General features: G+C 45.6%; 1 protein-coding gene across 1 annotated transcript in view; it reads right to left on the bottom strand.

Moving 5' to 3' along the window:
• LOC147685148 (uncharacterized) overlaps positions 1-10,538 on the bottom strand; it is a 44,611-nt gene extending 34,073 nt beyond the window's left edge. The window contains exons 1-2 of the mRNA XM_086939760.1: positions 10,409-10,538; positions 9,920-9,994 (exon numbers count right to left, since the gene is read on the bottom strand). Of these exons, the coding sequence (XP_086795886.1) occupies positions 9,920-9,994; positions 10,409-10,538 (205 nt within the window). The remainder of the gene's footprint in view (positions 1-9,919; positions 9,995-10,408) is intronic.
• Positions 10,539-14,251: the final 3,713 nt, after the last annotated feature.

The following is a 14,251-nucleotide window of genomic DNA, read 5'->3' as shown; positions in this document are numbered from 1 at the left end:
GATAATTGAATTAGTGCATCAGTAGTGCCTGGCTGATTAGATAATGCATGACTAGTGCATAAATGATTGCATGAGTCCACTGTTAAAGTGTGAATGATTGCATAAAAGCGAGTGTAATACTGGGGTGATTGTACTAGTGCAGCAGTACTCCCTCAGTAATTGAATGAGTGCATAGGTACTGGATGGGTGATAGGGTCACTGCAATGGTACTGCCTGCATAATTGGATGGGTGCATGGGTTGTTCCTCAGTATTTCAATGAGTGACTAGGTTGTAAGTGGATGTTTGAATAAGTGCACAGGTTGTGTTTGGGTGTTTGAATAACTGCATAAGTATAGCCTTGGTGATTGTCTGAGTGAATGGTTAGTGCCTGGGTGATTGGATGAGTGAATGGTTAGTGCCTGGGTGATTGGATGAATGCATGGGTAGTGCCTGCATAGTTCAATGTCTTCATAATTAGGACCTGTGTGAATGCAAGAGTGCATATGTAGTGCCTGGGTAATTGAATAAGTGCATAGACAGTGCATACGTGATTTGATGACTGCATTATAGTGACTGACTGATTGGATGAGTGTCTGGCTTACTGTGAAAGTACTTCTATTGTTGTTAGATACATATCAGTTGTGACTATATCTATGACTCATTGTTTAGGTCCTCCTGTTAGTAGGAAACTACCTGTTTTGGTGTATGTATCCTTTTCTACTGAGCTATGTGTGAGTGAGGTCTAGATATCACACTTGATATATAATTGGAGACATAGCTTTCTAAAGCTCGGTTACTCAGTGTGCACAAGCATCATTAAGTTTCTAAAAATGTAAACAACTATTCTAATTTTTCCAAAGCACAGAACATTTTCTTAATGGCAAACTTACATTATTTCTCAAATATTTCTCGTGTATTTAAAACATATATTCATCATTACTCAAAGAAATGTTTCACACCAAGTGAAGCTAGCACAAGAGCTCTCAAGAGACATTCTGCGCTATTAACCTCCTCAATTTGAAACAGAGCATTTTTAAATAAATGCACCACCCTCACCATATACATGACATTTTCAATAGCCTTTAAGAACATAGATCATCATGAAAACATATATGTGATGTCATAATAGATATGCAGTCAGTCATTTTTATTCGATAATTTTTCAATCATAAAAGACACAATACATCATCAAAAGGGTAGGACCCTAAAAACATACTATCGTACAAAATGTAATACAAGCATTATCGAATGACCCTGGCAATACTCATAAAATAACATTTAAGAACATTTTTATATAAGACATTCCATCAAGAATCTACAAGAGAGGGACTGCTAGGCAATCTTATTTTGAAATTTCGGTTCCTGAAGCAGGGAGATTTTTCCTTCGCAGTGCCCATGCCCAACTAAGAAATTTCACAATGGCTATAACAATGTCGGGTTGGGTATTTGTTACCAAGATACGCAAGGCTACCATACCCGATCTCGTACCCAGGTTAGAGCAAAGCGGCTTGAGCCACTTGCAACGGGGGCTACAATAAGCCGGACACACAAACAATACATGACTAATAAACTCTTCCTGTGTTGAACAAGAGGGACAAATAGTATTTGGAGCATTGTTCCAATTTGCAGTGAAAGATCTTATCGGAAGGGTGCCCACTCTGAACTGGTGATATCATTTCCTATCACCTGGTTTCGTAATCAGATTCCAGTAGGCCTCTGCTTCCACTACAAACTTATGGTCCATAAAAATACCTGTAAGAGAGTTGCTGTCCACCCCCGACAGGGTCTGTTTTATGATCATATCCCAGTAAAGAGCTTGATATTCATTTTTTACTGGGAAATGAATTCCCTATCGGGTCATCCCACAGGTGTCTTATCCCCATGTCATACATATTAAGCTTAAGCTGGAGCCATTTGATTTTTTAGGACAAGTCAGCATTACTGATCCCCATTAGAGCCAGTGCATAGTTTTACAATTCAGGAGTGGTCCTTAACCTCCTTCAATAAGCTAGGGTCTAAAACCCGCCACCTCATCGAAGGAAGTACAGCCTAGATCTAGTAGCAGAGGCTTAATAGGGGTGGATTGTGAGAGGGTGGTCAATGATCTCAGAAACTTATTTTGTGCCCTAACTAGGGGTGATAAATTTTCGAACCCCCAAAGTTCGGCACCATATATTATAGAAGCTCTGATTTTCCCATTGAAGATTGATATAGCTGGCCCCACCGGTTTAGTAGTTGAAAGTCGGTGCTCTTTTAATAAGGCGCCGGCTACCTGGTTATGCCTTAGGACTAGGACATCTAACTGTGGTGACCAGTTCATCCTCCTACCCAAAGTCACACCTAGGTATGTAAAGGTATCAGTTTATTCCAAAGGTGCTTTGTTCAATTTTACTCTACCTTTAACATATTTATGTTCATGCAACACCATGAACTTTGTTTTGTCAATGTTTACTATAGGTCATGGTTGTTGCAAAAATCAATAAATGTGTCAAGGGCACGTTGCAGACCCGATTGCATTTTGGATAAAATTAAAGTATTGTCTGCAAACATTAAAATAGGTGCCCTTGAGCCGGCTAGAGTTGGTGCATCGGTTGGAAAATTAGTGTAATAACTGACTACTTTATTTATGAACAGGGAGAATAGAGTAGGGGCCAAAACTTGTTCTGGTTCTTCCCTTTGCTGGCAATAGATAGGCTCTCCCATCTATCCTCATCAAAGGCCTTCTTTGCCTGCATTTGTACTTTTTTATAATTTGCCCTTGCTTTTTTGACCTCATAAAGTGCTCCTATTTTAATTGTGTTCGAGAGATGCTTAAATGCAGCTCCACATGCTTCATTGTACCATTTGGCTGATTTTTTCTTTATAGTGTACTTAAGAGGTTGTCTGCTTTTTGTGAACAGGGACTTTAATTTAACAAATAACTCCTCATGAACCTTCATAAGATCAGAGGGAGAGTTATCCCGGGTATCTCTAGAGCCAAGCCGTATTATGGTTTCTTTAGTTATTGACTTGATCTGCTTTAGAGCGCCTTCGTCTGCAGAAACTACTGCCTATTTCAGCCGACGGGAGTCTTGGGTCATAATTAGATCTCCTATATCAGTTTCCAAAGCAGCTTTGGGGTGATCCATACCTTTCCCAATTAAGGTTAATAAAAGAGGGTCATGATCACTTTCCGGTCTGTGGTGAACCCGCATGTCCACAAATCTGGGACATAGCTCCAAACTGAGCAGGATGTAATCAATTCTATTACCTCTAGACCCATTAGAGAAGGTATTAATACCTTCCATGCCTGAGGGAGATCTCCCGTTAACAGCTCTTAACCCCCTCCCCAGGGTTAAACTTTTTAGCTGCAACACCGCCTCAGACCATTTATTGATAGGTGGCAGCAATAAAGACGGTATCCCCAAATTCTTATCTTCCTCCAAACTAAGGCAATGGTCCTCTAGGCCTAAGGGCTCGAAAGTACAGTTTAAATCGCCTGCAATAACCAAGGCATTTAAGCCGGCCTAATTATCTATGAATGTGTCCGCGAGGGCTATAGTTGGTGAGGCTTTCCCACCCGCAATCCCTCTCGCATGCACATTAAGTAATATAAAATCAGGCTCTCCCTCTGAGCTGATCTCAATGGCAAGAATGTCTGGGCTATATATTGATAGTTCCTTTTTTTGGATTGATGGCTGTTGCTTGACCCATATTAGCAAACCCCCACTAGGTTTCCCTCTGGGATTTGGAATTGCAGCTTTGCCAAACGCCAAGTATCCTGGGCGGTAGATCATATCCACCGACCAGGTCTCCTGGAAGGCAATAACGTCATAGCCATGAATAAAGCTTGACCATTCAGAAGACAATGTTTTAGTTATTCAACCAGCGATATTCCAAGATACCAGTGAGATCTGTGTTTGTTGTATACCCTGTGAATTTGTAGTAGGTGGTGGGGGCCCAGTATAAACCTGTCAATTATCCTCCATTTGGTGCAGATCTTTTTTAGGGCAATGAAGTGGAGTTGCACAGCCATCAGGGTTCTCAACCAGATTCAAGGTACATGAGGGTAGTCATTCACATAGATACAAATCATATAATGGGGCAAATCTATTAGATAAAGGGACCTCAGTTGATCTTTGTGCTAGTCCAAGGGTAGCCCGTTTTTGCCTATCCTTCCTTTGACGTTCCAGCACATTAGGGAGGTGGGGACCCGGTTTATAAAAGTACCCTAATGGGAAAATGCACACTCTATCGATATGTCCTCCCGACATCCCTCCCGGATTCTCCCAAAAAAACTTGTAATGTGTACATTATTAAAATTAACAACTACACAATCGCCACTCCATTCTTTCCTAGTAGGCCCTATCCACGGTGTCTGTATAGCCCTAATCATGTGCTGATCAACACCTTCCTCCCATATCCCACCGTCTTTAAGACAAGTGTTAAACCAATGCAACGCTTTTAATAATAGTTGTTCAATGGTTTCGATCTGTGCTGCCCGCAAGTGTGGAACGTTCATCAACACAGCCACTAGAGGTGCAGCTGCCGGGGGAAGGTTAAAAGCAGTAAGGTTTGATTGCACAGCATTATATTCCAGTTCTCTGTTTCCCTGTGGTCCTATGGTTGTACTAGCTTGTCTGTCCAGGGAAAAGTTTTTACAGTTAGTGTTTTTAGTAGAAGCTGATGCTTTTGACACTTTGCCGACTCCCAGAGTGCTCATAATTGATTGGGCAAATTCTCCTGATATATTTCCTATGTGGGCGTCATTTCCATCCAAGAGAATTATTTCCTGGTTTGGTGCAGGGACTGCCTCTGTAGGCGCCCGGGGGGCAGTATGTCTTGTTGCTTCTGAACATGGGGGCTTAGATGTGACTGTAACCAGGACTGGGACCTTATTCCACAGATTGCTGGATATGTTCGTAACTACAGATTTCGATTGGGCAGACAAGTCCTCTAGGGCAGAGAAACCTGTCTTAACCTGAGATTCAGTGGTTATTAGGCGTTCCTCAATTCATCTCAATCTGTAAGTGATCGGGGTTAATAAGGTAACTAATAGATTTTCCAGTCTTCTCCACATTTCCTCACTTGGGTTCGAGCCGAGGCCACCCAGAGAGGCACTGGCCTCTGTGGCCCACCTACCCTCTTTCTTTTAGTTGCAGGGTCAAGGGTCGACTGGATTGTTGTGTTTTTATTTGTAGAAATGGATCTGGTCGACGTTCGTGGGGGCACAGTAGGAGCAGGGTTGGCTGCGACTACAGGTGATTTTGTGGCAACCTCCAATGGCCCAGTTGGGGGGGTCACAGAACCGCCCTCCTCATCGATGAACATAGATGTATTAAGGTTAGCGGCAGGATGGACTGGGGAGCGAACTGTAGCAATTAAAACTAGGGAGGATCTTTTAGTTTGTTGCGGGTCCAGCGATAAGCAACGTTCTGTTATCGCTATTCCTTTTTCCAGGACAGACGTGGCCCTTAATATAAATTGATCCAGGGTACCCACCACGCTGCTACCAGTGAGGGCACCTATCCTCTTCCCTTCGCGTTTGGCCATCTTGTTATCAAATGACAAAGCCCACACAATCTCTGTGTTCGCTGTACTCAAGGGTTTAATTAAATGTTATACAAGACTGACCTTGCAATGAAGTTGAAGTTAGAGGGGGGGGCGGCCCGGCCTCGTCCGGTCTCCGACGCACTCCTGTTCCGCGCAGCGGTGAGCTGCTGATGTAGCCTGCAGCAAGGAGGCACAGGTGCAGGGCAGAACCTCCGGGCTTCCTGGGACTTGCAGTCCCTTCTCCCACAGCAAGCACCCTCCTCTCAGGGTGTAGCTTTTCAATTGAGAGGCAGCTATCCCAACCTGCTATTCCAATGCTCAGCACCAGCACCGGGCACCATACATTGCCTCATTGTACACACAGTCAAGCAGCAAAGCAGCAATTCCTTTTTTTTTGTTTGCCCGGTCAGCTAGAGCAAGTCGGCTTGGTTTAGCTTGGTCCAGGTTCCAGGTCAGCGGGGTCAGCGGGGACGACGCGCGGCCAAGAACAGATGGGGCAGGGCACGGCATCCTCCACCCCGTGCTCCTCACCCGATCCTCTCACGATCCTCACGCTTCCCAGCGGCAGCAGATCTCAGTCCTGCAAAACCGCTGCAAGCCGAGACCGGCCGCCACCAGTCGCAATCCACAACTCAAGCAATCCCCAGCAATCGGAGAAACCGGAGAATCCAACCGCCAACTCCTCTCGCACCTCTTGCTCCGCCTGAACCCTATGATCCACTGTTACAATGCTCCGTGGGCTGCTGAAACAGCACTTGCTGTTGACCACTTTGCTTCTGACACGGTAATCACATAAAAAATAATCGTGATTCCCCTAGCTGACAGCCGTTTCCACCTGTTTTGGATTCTATTTAAATGCGGCCCGCTTTTCTCAGAAAGTCACTAGACTCACCAACATAGTCATGAGTCCGAAGTTTATATCCACTATCTTCTGTCAATGCCGCTTACTTCACCACCGACACCGGGAGCGGCTCTCCTGCAGCGTGAGCATCAGACAACCAACAAGCCATCTCCGCTCCCCGAGCCTTCGGCTGCCAAACTGTGCCTCACTTTCCCCCAGCTGGTTCACATTATACACCTTCAGGCCATCTTTCCAAAAAAATATAGTTCTCTACATCTTTAAGTAAATTCAAGAGTCTCACCTTTGGGTGAGTTACTAATAAGCTTACAGCTGGAGGTGGGTGTCTGCTCTCTCTCTTGACACTTGTCTGGGGCTATCTGGCCGATTGCCTGCTTTGTGGAATACACACAGCGGCACAGCAGCATTAAATGCATGCACTGCACTATCCCAGCACACCTCAGGATGGGAGGAGGGCTTCCGGCATTCAGTGGCACTACTCCAGACTACACTCCCTCCTTGGACTGTAAGTAGGGATCCCTGACCGGTGACGCAGTCACTCCCCGATATTGCTCCTACATGAATCCCATGGTATTAAACAGACTCACATCTGGCAGCTGGAGGTGCTGCACTGTGCTTGACACTGCAGTACCACTGATACGCACTAGATCCGCGACTCAGCTGTGCCACTACTACATGTTGTCTGTGGACCGATCTCGTCACGGAGGGGCCTTTTCAGCCTAATACAGTGCTTTTGTGCTTTTGACCCCTAACCAGGCATTTCATTGCCCATACCCCGGTCACCCACTGATCCTCGCTAGCGCCCATTGTCATTTGACTCCTCTAAAAACCCCAGACCTGGTAAAGACAAGCCGCATGGCAGTGAGGGCCAGGGATCCGGAGATACGGATGCTACGATGTCGGACGGAACTGCAGCTATTCTTGCCGAATTAAAAGCCGGATTCAGTGCAGTGGATGTTCGACTTAATGGCATAGGCTCAAAACTTGAAGGCATGCATGAAGCACGTTTCTACACTGCAGAACAATTACTCTCGGACATCTAAGACGCACATTCTATCAGTACCAGGTGGATTGTCAAAATTGAAAAACTACTCAAGCAAACTGAAGCCATGGCAAAAGACTTGGAAGCGAGATCCTAAAGAAATAACATAAGCATTGCAGGAATCTCGGAATCCACGAACACGGGTCATATGTGCAGCTATATGGAAAGCCTACTCACTGAACTCTTTGTCAAAGAAACCTTGTCCACGTTGTTTGCAATCTAGAGGGCCCATAAAACCCTTGTGCCCGACCTGTCCCTGGTGCACCTCCTAGATTGATCATCACCAAACGTATTAATTACCAAGACTGGGATTCAATACTACGGCTTGCATGTGAGAAGGGCTAATTGCAGTGTCAGGGCATGATGCCAGTGTTCTACACAGACTACACCCCAATCATGCACGATGCGTGCTGTAAATTTACAGAAGTCAAGTGCACCCTACGTGCAGCCAATGTGAAATATTCGATGCTCTACCCGTTGAAGCTCCATGTCCAGCTTGGTGGCAAGCCACATATCTTCTAAACAGTGGATGAAGCTACCCAATTTTGTAAACGCCACCATGCAGAACTTGCACCTACAAACGCGGCGCCTGGTGCTTCGTCTCCCGCCCACCCATCCTCCATATAATGTTGCGCTGGTCCTGGCTCATGCCGGACATTGACTGTTATTCAGAATATGTTCTATTACCCCTGAGTGGGAGATGGACTTTCCCCCCACCTGTCACTGCTACATGACACCTGCTTTACTTTTTTACCATATCGATACAGCAGTAATTACTAAATGTATGATACATTGTGGTTATGATAAATGTTATGATCACTTTTCTAAATGGCTATTACTTATATATACATGCCCATGGTCAAATAGGTGCTCTTCTTGGGCGCCGTCTCTCCCCAAGGATGACTCCATTAATATTTTCTTGTTTTCTGGTAGGAGCACGCTTGTTGGGATTCTCTGTCAGTATCTGTTATACTGCCGGAAGTGGGAGGGGGTATCAGGGTATTTCATGTTATACTATCTGTTTTTCTGCACAATTCTATTTAGTTTACTCTATTGGTCTCACTATATATGCACTGTGCATGCCGAATGTTGAACCAATAACTTGCCTAGGCCTGACCGGCAACATTACACATGCTTATCCACTGCTTTGAATAACTCCCACTGTCCACGACAATGCCCAACATGACCTTTAGCCACTCCTCTTTAAGATACATATCCTGGAATGTGCATGGGCTATCCAATACCCAAAAGGGCAGGCAGGTACTGTCCTATTTGTCCAGACATGGCATACAGGTTGCCTTTCTCCAGGAAACACATTGCACTCCAGGCGCAACTCCTGGGTACGCCTCCGCTTGGGGCACAAACCCCTCATTTGCGAATTATAGTACATAATCCAGAGGGATCTACATCCTAAAATATAAGGCAATACCATTCACCACATGTGAAGTAGTTGCCGATCCCGAAGACCGTTATTTAGTTGCTGCAGTTATATTTTCAGTAACATCCCCCTACTGTTAGTTAATATCTATGCCGAAAACACAGACTCCCCGAGATCTTCACGGATATATCAGTGCACCTTACCCGCTTACACACCTCCACTATACTCATGATTGGGGACTTTCATCTTTCCCTAAATCCGATGATCGATACAACAGGTCCAGGCCACTCCACCCAGGCAACTCCACAAAACCATATTCTCAGCAGTGCTTTATCTGAACTCACACAATCCCACCTTTTGTTTCTTGCTTCTAACCTCACCGTAGGAGTCATTTTCTTTGCTGACTCATTCCCACCCCATCTTTGTTATTGTTTTCTTTGTGTCTGGCTGTTTTGGTGTTTTCAGGCTCCCCTACGATGTGTGGTGGCTTGGCTCTGTTCAGGGCCGCTGGTGCACTCTCCAAGTATCGAGCAGTGCATCGCGCCCTCCCCCGCCCTGTAAGTCCTGGATGCAATTCCGGGGGGAAGCCTGCCAGAGTCAGCACCTGTTGCAGCCTCCTGGGAAAGTCAGGTGATTTGTTTTGATTTGAGGATTTATAAAGCGCAGCAGTCACCCAAGGGCATCAAGGCGCTAGAGATCAGCCGTCAATACCCAGGAATCTAGAACGGGCCAAAAGCTCCACGCTAGATGCTAGACCGTGAAAAGATAGGTTTTAAGAGACTTTCTAAAGGGGAGCAGAAGGGAGATGGATCTAAGAGCAAGGGGCAGGGAGTTCCACAGCTCACTAGCTTCCACAGAGAATGCTCTGTCCCCCCACTTCTTCTTAGTTCTTGGTACAACCAGATGCATTTGAAGTGAGGAGCGCAATGGTCTAATAGAAGAATGCCACTTGAACATAGTTTTCAACCTAGACGGATAGGAAGCATGCAATGATTTATGGACCATGCAGAGTGATTTGAAGCTAATGCGTTGTTCAATGGGAAGCCAGTGCAGCACCTCTAGGCCCTTTCTGGCAGGTTGTTTCCTAGGAATGTCCAAAATTAGCCTTGCCAATGCATTCTGAATTACCTGGAGATCTTCTCTCCCACTCAGCAATTTCTATCACAAATAGATTTTCATTACTGAAAGACTCTGTCCTGGCACCTGGAAGTAACAAACAGACAGGGAAGGTTTGTAGAACATGGTGGCCGGCGGTTTAGCAGGTCACGGAGGCTCCAGAGGTCGGGGCGGCTTCGCGGTGTTTAGCGCAGTATATTAATCGTAATGTAGTTGGAAGTTGTGGTGGAAGCTGCTAATTTGGACTATGGTGAGGTATTTGGAAGATACGGGGGATAACTATTGTTTTTGAAACGAAAAACTGGAAAACAGTCATTGTTTTAGCGCAACAGTGTAATGCTGTGTAACCACCTATCACCTGTAAGCCGTGGGCGGGGACCGTGCTTGAAGTGATCGCACTGAGCTGGAAGACAGGAGCTGGAGGCTGGCTGCAACGTCCTTTGCTGTTCTAAAAACTACTTGAAGTGCTTTTTTCGCCACTTCTATTTTGGCAAATCTCACCAGAATTGTGGCAGAGGTGGCGGGGCTTGCTGTGGCCACCCGGGATGCGGTGCCTCTTCTGCAGGAGCAGGTAGGGGAGCCTCAGGAAGAGCAGGTTGCTCTCTGGTAGCGGGCAGCCTTGGAGCTGCATTGCGGGCGGAAGGCGACAGCAAGGCTCCCTATTCACGGTGGCAGGGGAAGAGGAGGAACGTGTGGCAAGCCTGATTATCGAAGCTCCCACACCACAAGAAGGAGGTAGACAAAAGGATCTCCCGGTGAAAACTCTGACACTGGCATTAACATTAATATACAGATGCAACAAATAGTAAGTGCTGCCTCTGTGGAGCAGAGAGGGGGAGGCCAGGCTAAAAGGGGGCCAGTAGGGAAAAAGAGAGGATTAACCACTAAATTATCGTTGCAATATACTTTAAGGAGCACAGGACATGATTCACTTTCGGGTTAATAGAGGACTTAGAGCCAGCTGATTACAGTGCAACAGCTTATAAAGCTTCTCTGGCAGGTTCATCCCCCAATGGTAAGACCCAGAATCAGATTAGTTTGGTAAAATCTAAATCTAAGCCAAAGAAAAAATTTAGGGCACTAAAGCAAGAGCAGAAAAATAAATAAACAAATCTGACACCTTCATTAAAAGATTATTTCAAGCCAGTCCCCAGCACTTTGATTCTTAAACCTTAAATTCTTAAAGTATGCTTAAGGGAAGCACTGACAGTAACCTGGGTGAGATGACTGAGTTGCTTCAATTCTCTGATGCTGTACTAGCTCCAAATAAGTTCCAACTATTAGCGAACATCCCAGCAGAGAAGGGAACAGAGGGGCCCTGGATACAAGATGAAACTAATGATAAGTTAAATCTGGAAAAAGATGGGTCCACTTTAAGTGATTTTTAAGAAGGGGGAAAGGTAAAGCATCAGTATGAACCATCAAAAGAAAAAGAAAGGGATCCAAATGCTCAGAGGTCAACTTTAGCTTTCTTACAGGCTCTAACTGAAGAGATGAAGAATAGATTTCAGATCTCAGAAAAAAACAAGCTGAAATTAAGGTTGTTTGTGAAAAAATGGAAGACAAGTTGGATTCATTAACAAACAGGCCACAGCACTAGAGACATCGGTGGCCGAGTTAGCAGCAAAAGTAGACGAAAATGTAAAAGATGTAACTAAAATGAAAGAACAAGAAGCTAGCCTCCAGGACAAGGTGGAGTCCATTGAGAACGCTCAATGAAGAAATAATCTTTGATTACTTAAAGGTCCTGAGGAAGTCGAGGGTGACAACATAAAAGAATTTGTAGTTATGTTATGTTAAGATTTATTTATTCAGCGCACGTACGCCCTTGGGCTTCATGGCGCTATCGAAAGAGGAACATAATACAAGGTAGTGAAGCTAATAGTAAGCTTGTCTAAAAAGCCATGTCTTAAAAGAATGCCTAAATGTGAGGAGGTCTGGGCATTGTCTCAAAGATAGTGGGAGAGAATTCCAAAGGGTGGCTGCTAGATGGTGAAAGGAGCTGCCGCCCAGCCATTTTTTCTAAAAAGACGGGATAATTAGAAGCTCTTTTTTAGCAGAGCGGAGGTTTAATGAGGGGCTGTATCTGGACACGAGTTGGGCAATGAATTTGGGGCCGGTGTTATGTAGGGTTTTATAAATGATGCAGCCAGTTTTGAATAAGACTCTCTGTTCCACCGGCAGCCAGTGAAGATGTTCTAAGCCAGGTCTAATAGACTGCCATTTCGGCTGTTTGAGGATCAATCTGGCTGCTTGATTTTGAACAAGTTGGAGTCTTTTCAGCAAACCAACTGGGAGTCCTAGGTAAAGACTATTAGAAAAGTCCAACCGGGAAAGCACAAGGGCTATTATAACCTGAATGAGTGCGGTATGAGTTAAAATTTGAGAGATTTTTAAAATTGTTCTCAGTTGGTAGAATCTGGCAGAAACGACAGCACCAACTTGTCCTTTCAGTGCGAGATCGGCGCGAAGAGTAACGCCCAGACTCTTGACAGAAGTGGATTTCGTTGGTGGGTTTCCCACATCAGATGGCCAGAAGTGTGGACCCCAACTCAGCTTGCTTTTCCCAGGCAAGATCAGTTCTGTCTTGCCTGGGTTAAGTTTGAGATGGTTAAGACTCATCCACCTCTGAATGTGTTGCATGGTGTTCTGAAATTGCGCAACAGAGTCTAAGGGGTTAAGCGTAAACACGAGTTGAAGGTCGTCTGCGTAATTGTAAATAACAACATTAAATTGTTTTAAGGAGTGTAGGAGAGGGCGGAGATAAAGATTAAATAATAAAGGTGATAGTGAGGATCCCTGTGGGACCCCACAAGTGGATGAAGTTTTAGGTGCTGTAAAGGAGCCAAGCCTAACTGCTTGTGTGCGTCCAGAGATAAAGGAAGCAATCCAACTTAGGGGCCGATTATGATTGCGGTTTTTCCGCATCCTCGGGGCCGGCGGAAGCCACCGCCGGCCCCGAGGATGCGGAAAAACCGCAGCGGACTGACCAAGGACCCACCGCCACATTAGGATGGCTGGTGGGTCCTGGTTTCCGTCCGCAGCTTTTCCGCCGCGGTCGGCTTACAACCGCGGCGGAAAAGCTCTGATATGGTGACGGTGTCTCTCAGACACCGTCCGCCATATCAGGATGGGCTTTAAAAAGTGCTTTTCCGCGGCGGGTTTTCCGCCGTGGAAAAGCATACGGATCTTCACTGCGGGGGCCTGTTGCGGGCCCCCTAGGTGAAGGGGGCGTGGGGGGTGCACATGGGGGGTACCTATGGTACCCCCCTGCATTTGCATGCAGAAAGCGGCAGGCACCGCGCGGTGCCTGCCTCTTTCTGCATGCAAATGCAATGCGTGCCTTTTTAACGTTGCCGCGGGTGCAGCTTGAAGCTGCACCCGCTGCAATGTTAAAAATAGAGGATGTGACCGCCAGGTTGGCGGTCACATCCTAATTGCACAGGAGGGAACTCCGCATGCCATGCGGAGGTTCCCTCCTGCTCTGGGGTCGCGGACGGACGCAAGTCCGTCCGCGATCCTAATCGATAAGTGCGGGCCTCTTAGACCGGCCTGTTCGACACAGTTGATCAGAATAGACTAGTCAAGCGTGTCGAACTAAATCAAGAAGCACCAACACCTGATGTGTACCTTTGTCCGCGTTGGATTGCATAGTATTTTGGACGGCCAAAATCACGGATTACGTCGAGTGACAGGGACGGAAACCGGCTTGGTTAGGCTCTAAGTAATCGGAGTCTTCGATAAACTTAGACATGCAGTTGGCAACATGGGCTTCAAGTAATTTGGAAAGATAGGGGAGTAAGGAGATGGGTCTGTAATTGACCGGGTTATGAGGGTCTGCTCCTTGTTTTTTTATTAACGGGATGAGTAGTGCATTCTTGAAGTTGCCAGGCACCTTGCCCTTAGAAAGTGATTCGTTTAGTAAGGAAAGAATGCCCTGTGGGATAGCTTGGATCACTTCCCTAATGATGTAAGGGGGGCACACATCATAGGGTGACCCAGATTTAACACGGCTCGAAAGATTGGTAAGGGTTTTAGTGTCAATAGGGGAAAAGGTGTCAAGTGTAATAGGGTTGAAATAGATATCATCCATAGGAACAGATGACGGGGAGTTCAGAATACTCTGTTTTATAATATTGATTTTGTCTGTGAAAAACAAGTTAAGAGAGTTACAGAGTTCCTGGGTAGGAGTCACAGAGGGGGCGGTCCTTTCACTATTACTAAGGTAATTTACAATTTTAAATACGTCCCTGGATTTGTTTGTGGAGCTCGTGATAATATCCGAGAAGTATTCAGTTTTGCGTATCAAAATGGTTTTCTGATAATTTTTACGGGCTATACAAT

Source organism: Lissotriton vulgaris, chromosome 10 (assembly GCF_964263255.1).
Source record: "Lissotriton vulgaris chromosome 10, aLisVul1.2, whole genome shotgun sequence".
Taxonomy (NCBI): Eukaryota; Metazoa; Chordata; class Amphibia; order Caudata; family Salamandridae; genus Lissotriton; species Lissotriton vulgaris.
This window is presented reverse-complemented; position numbering and strand designations above follow the sequence as displayed.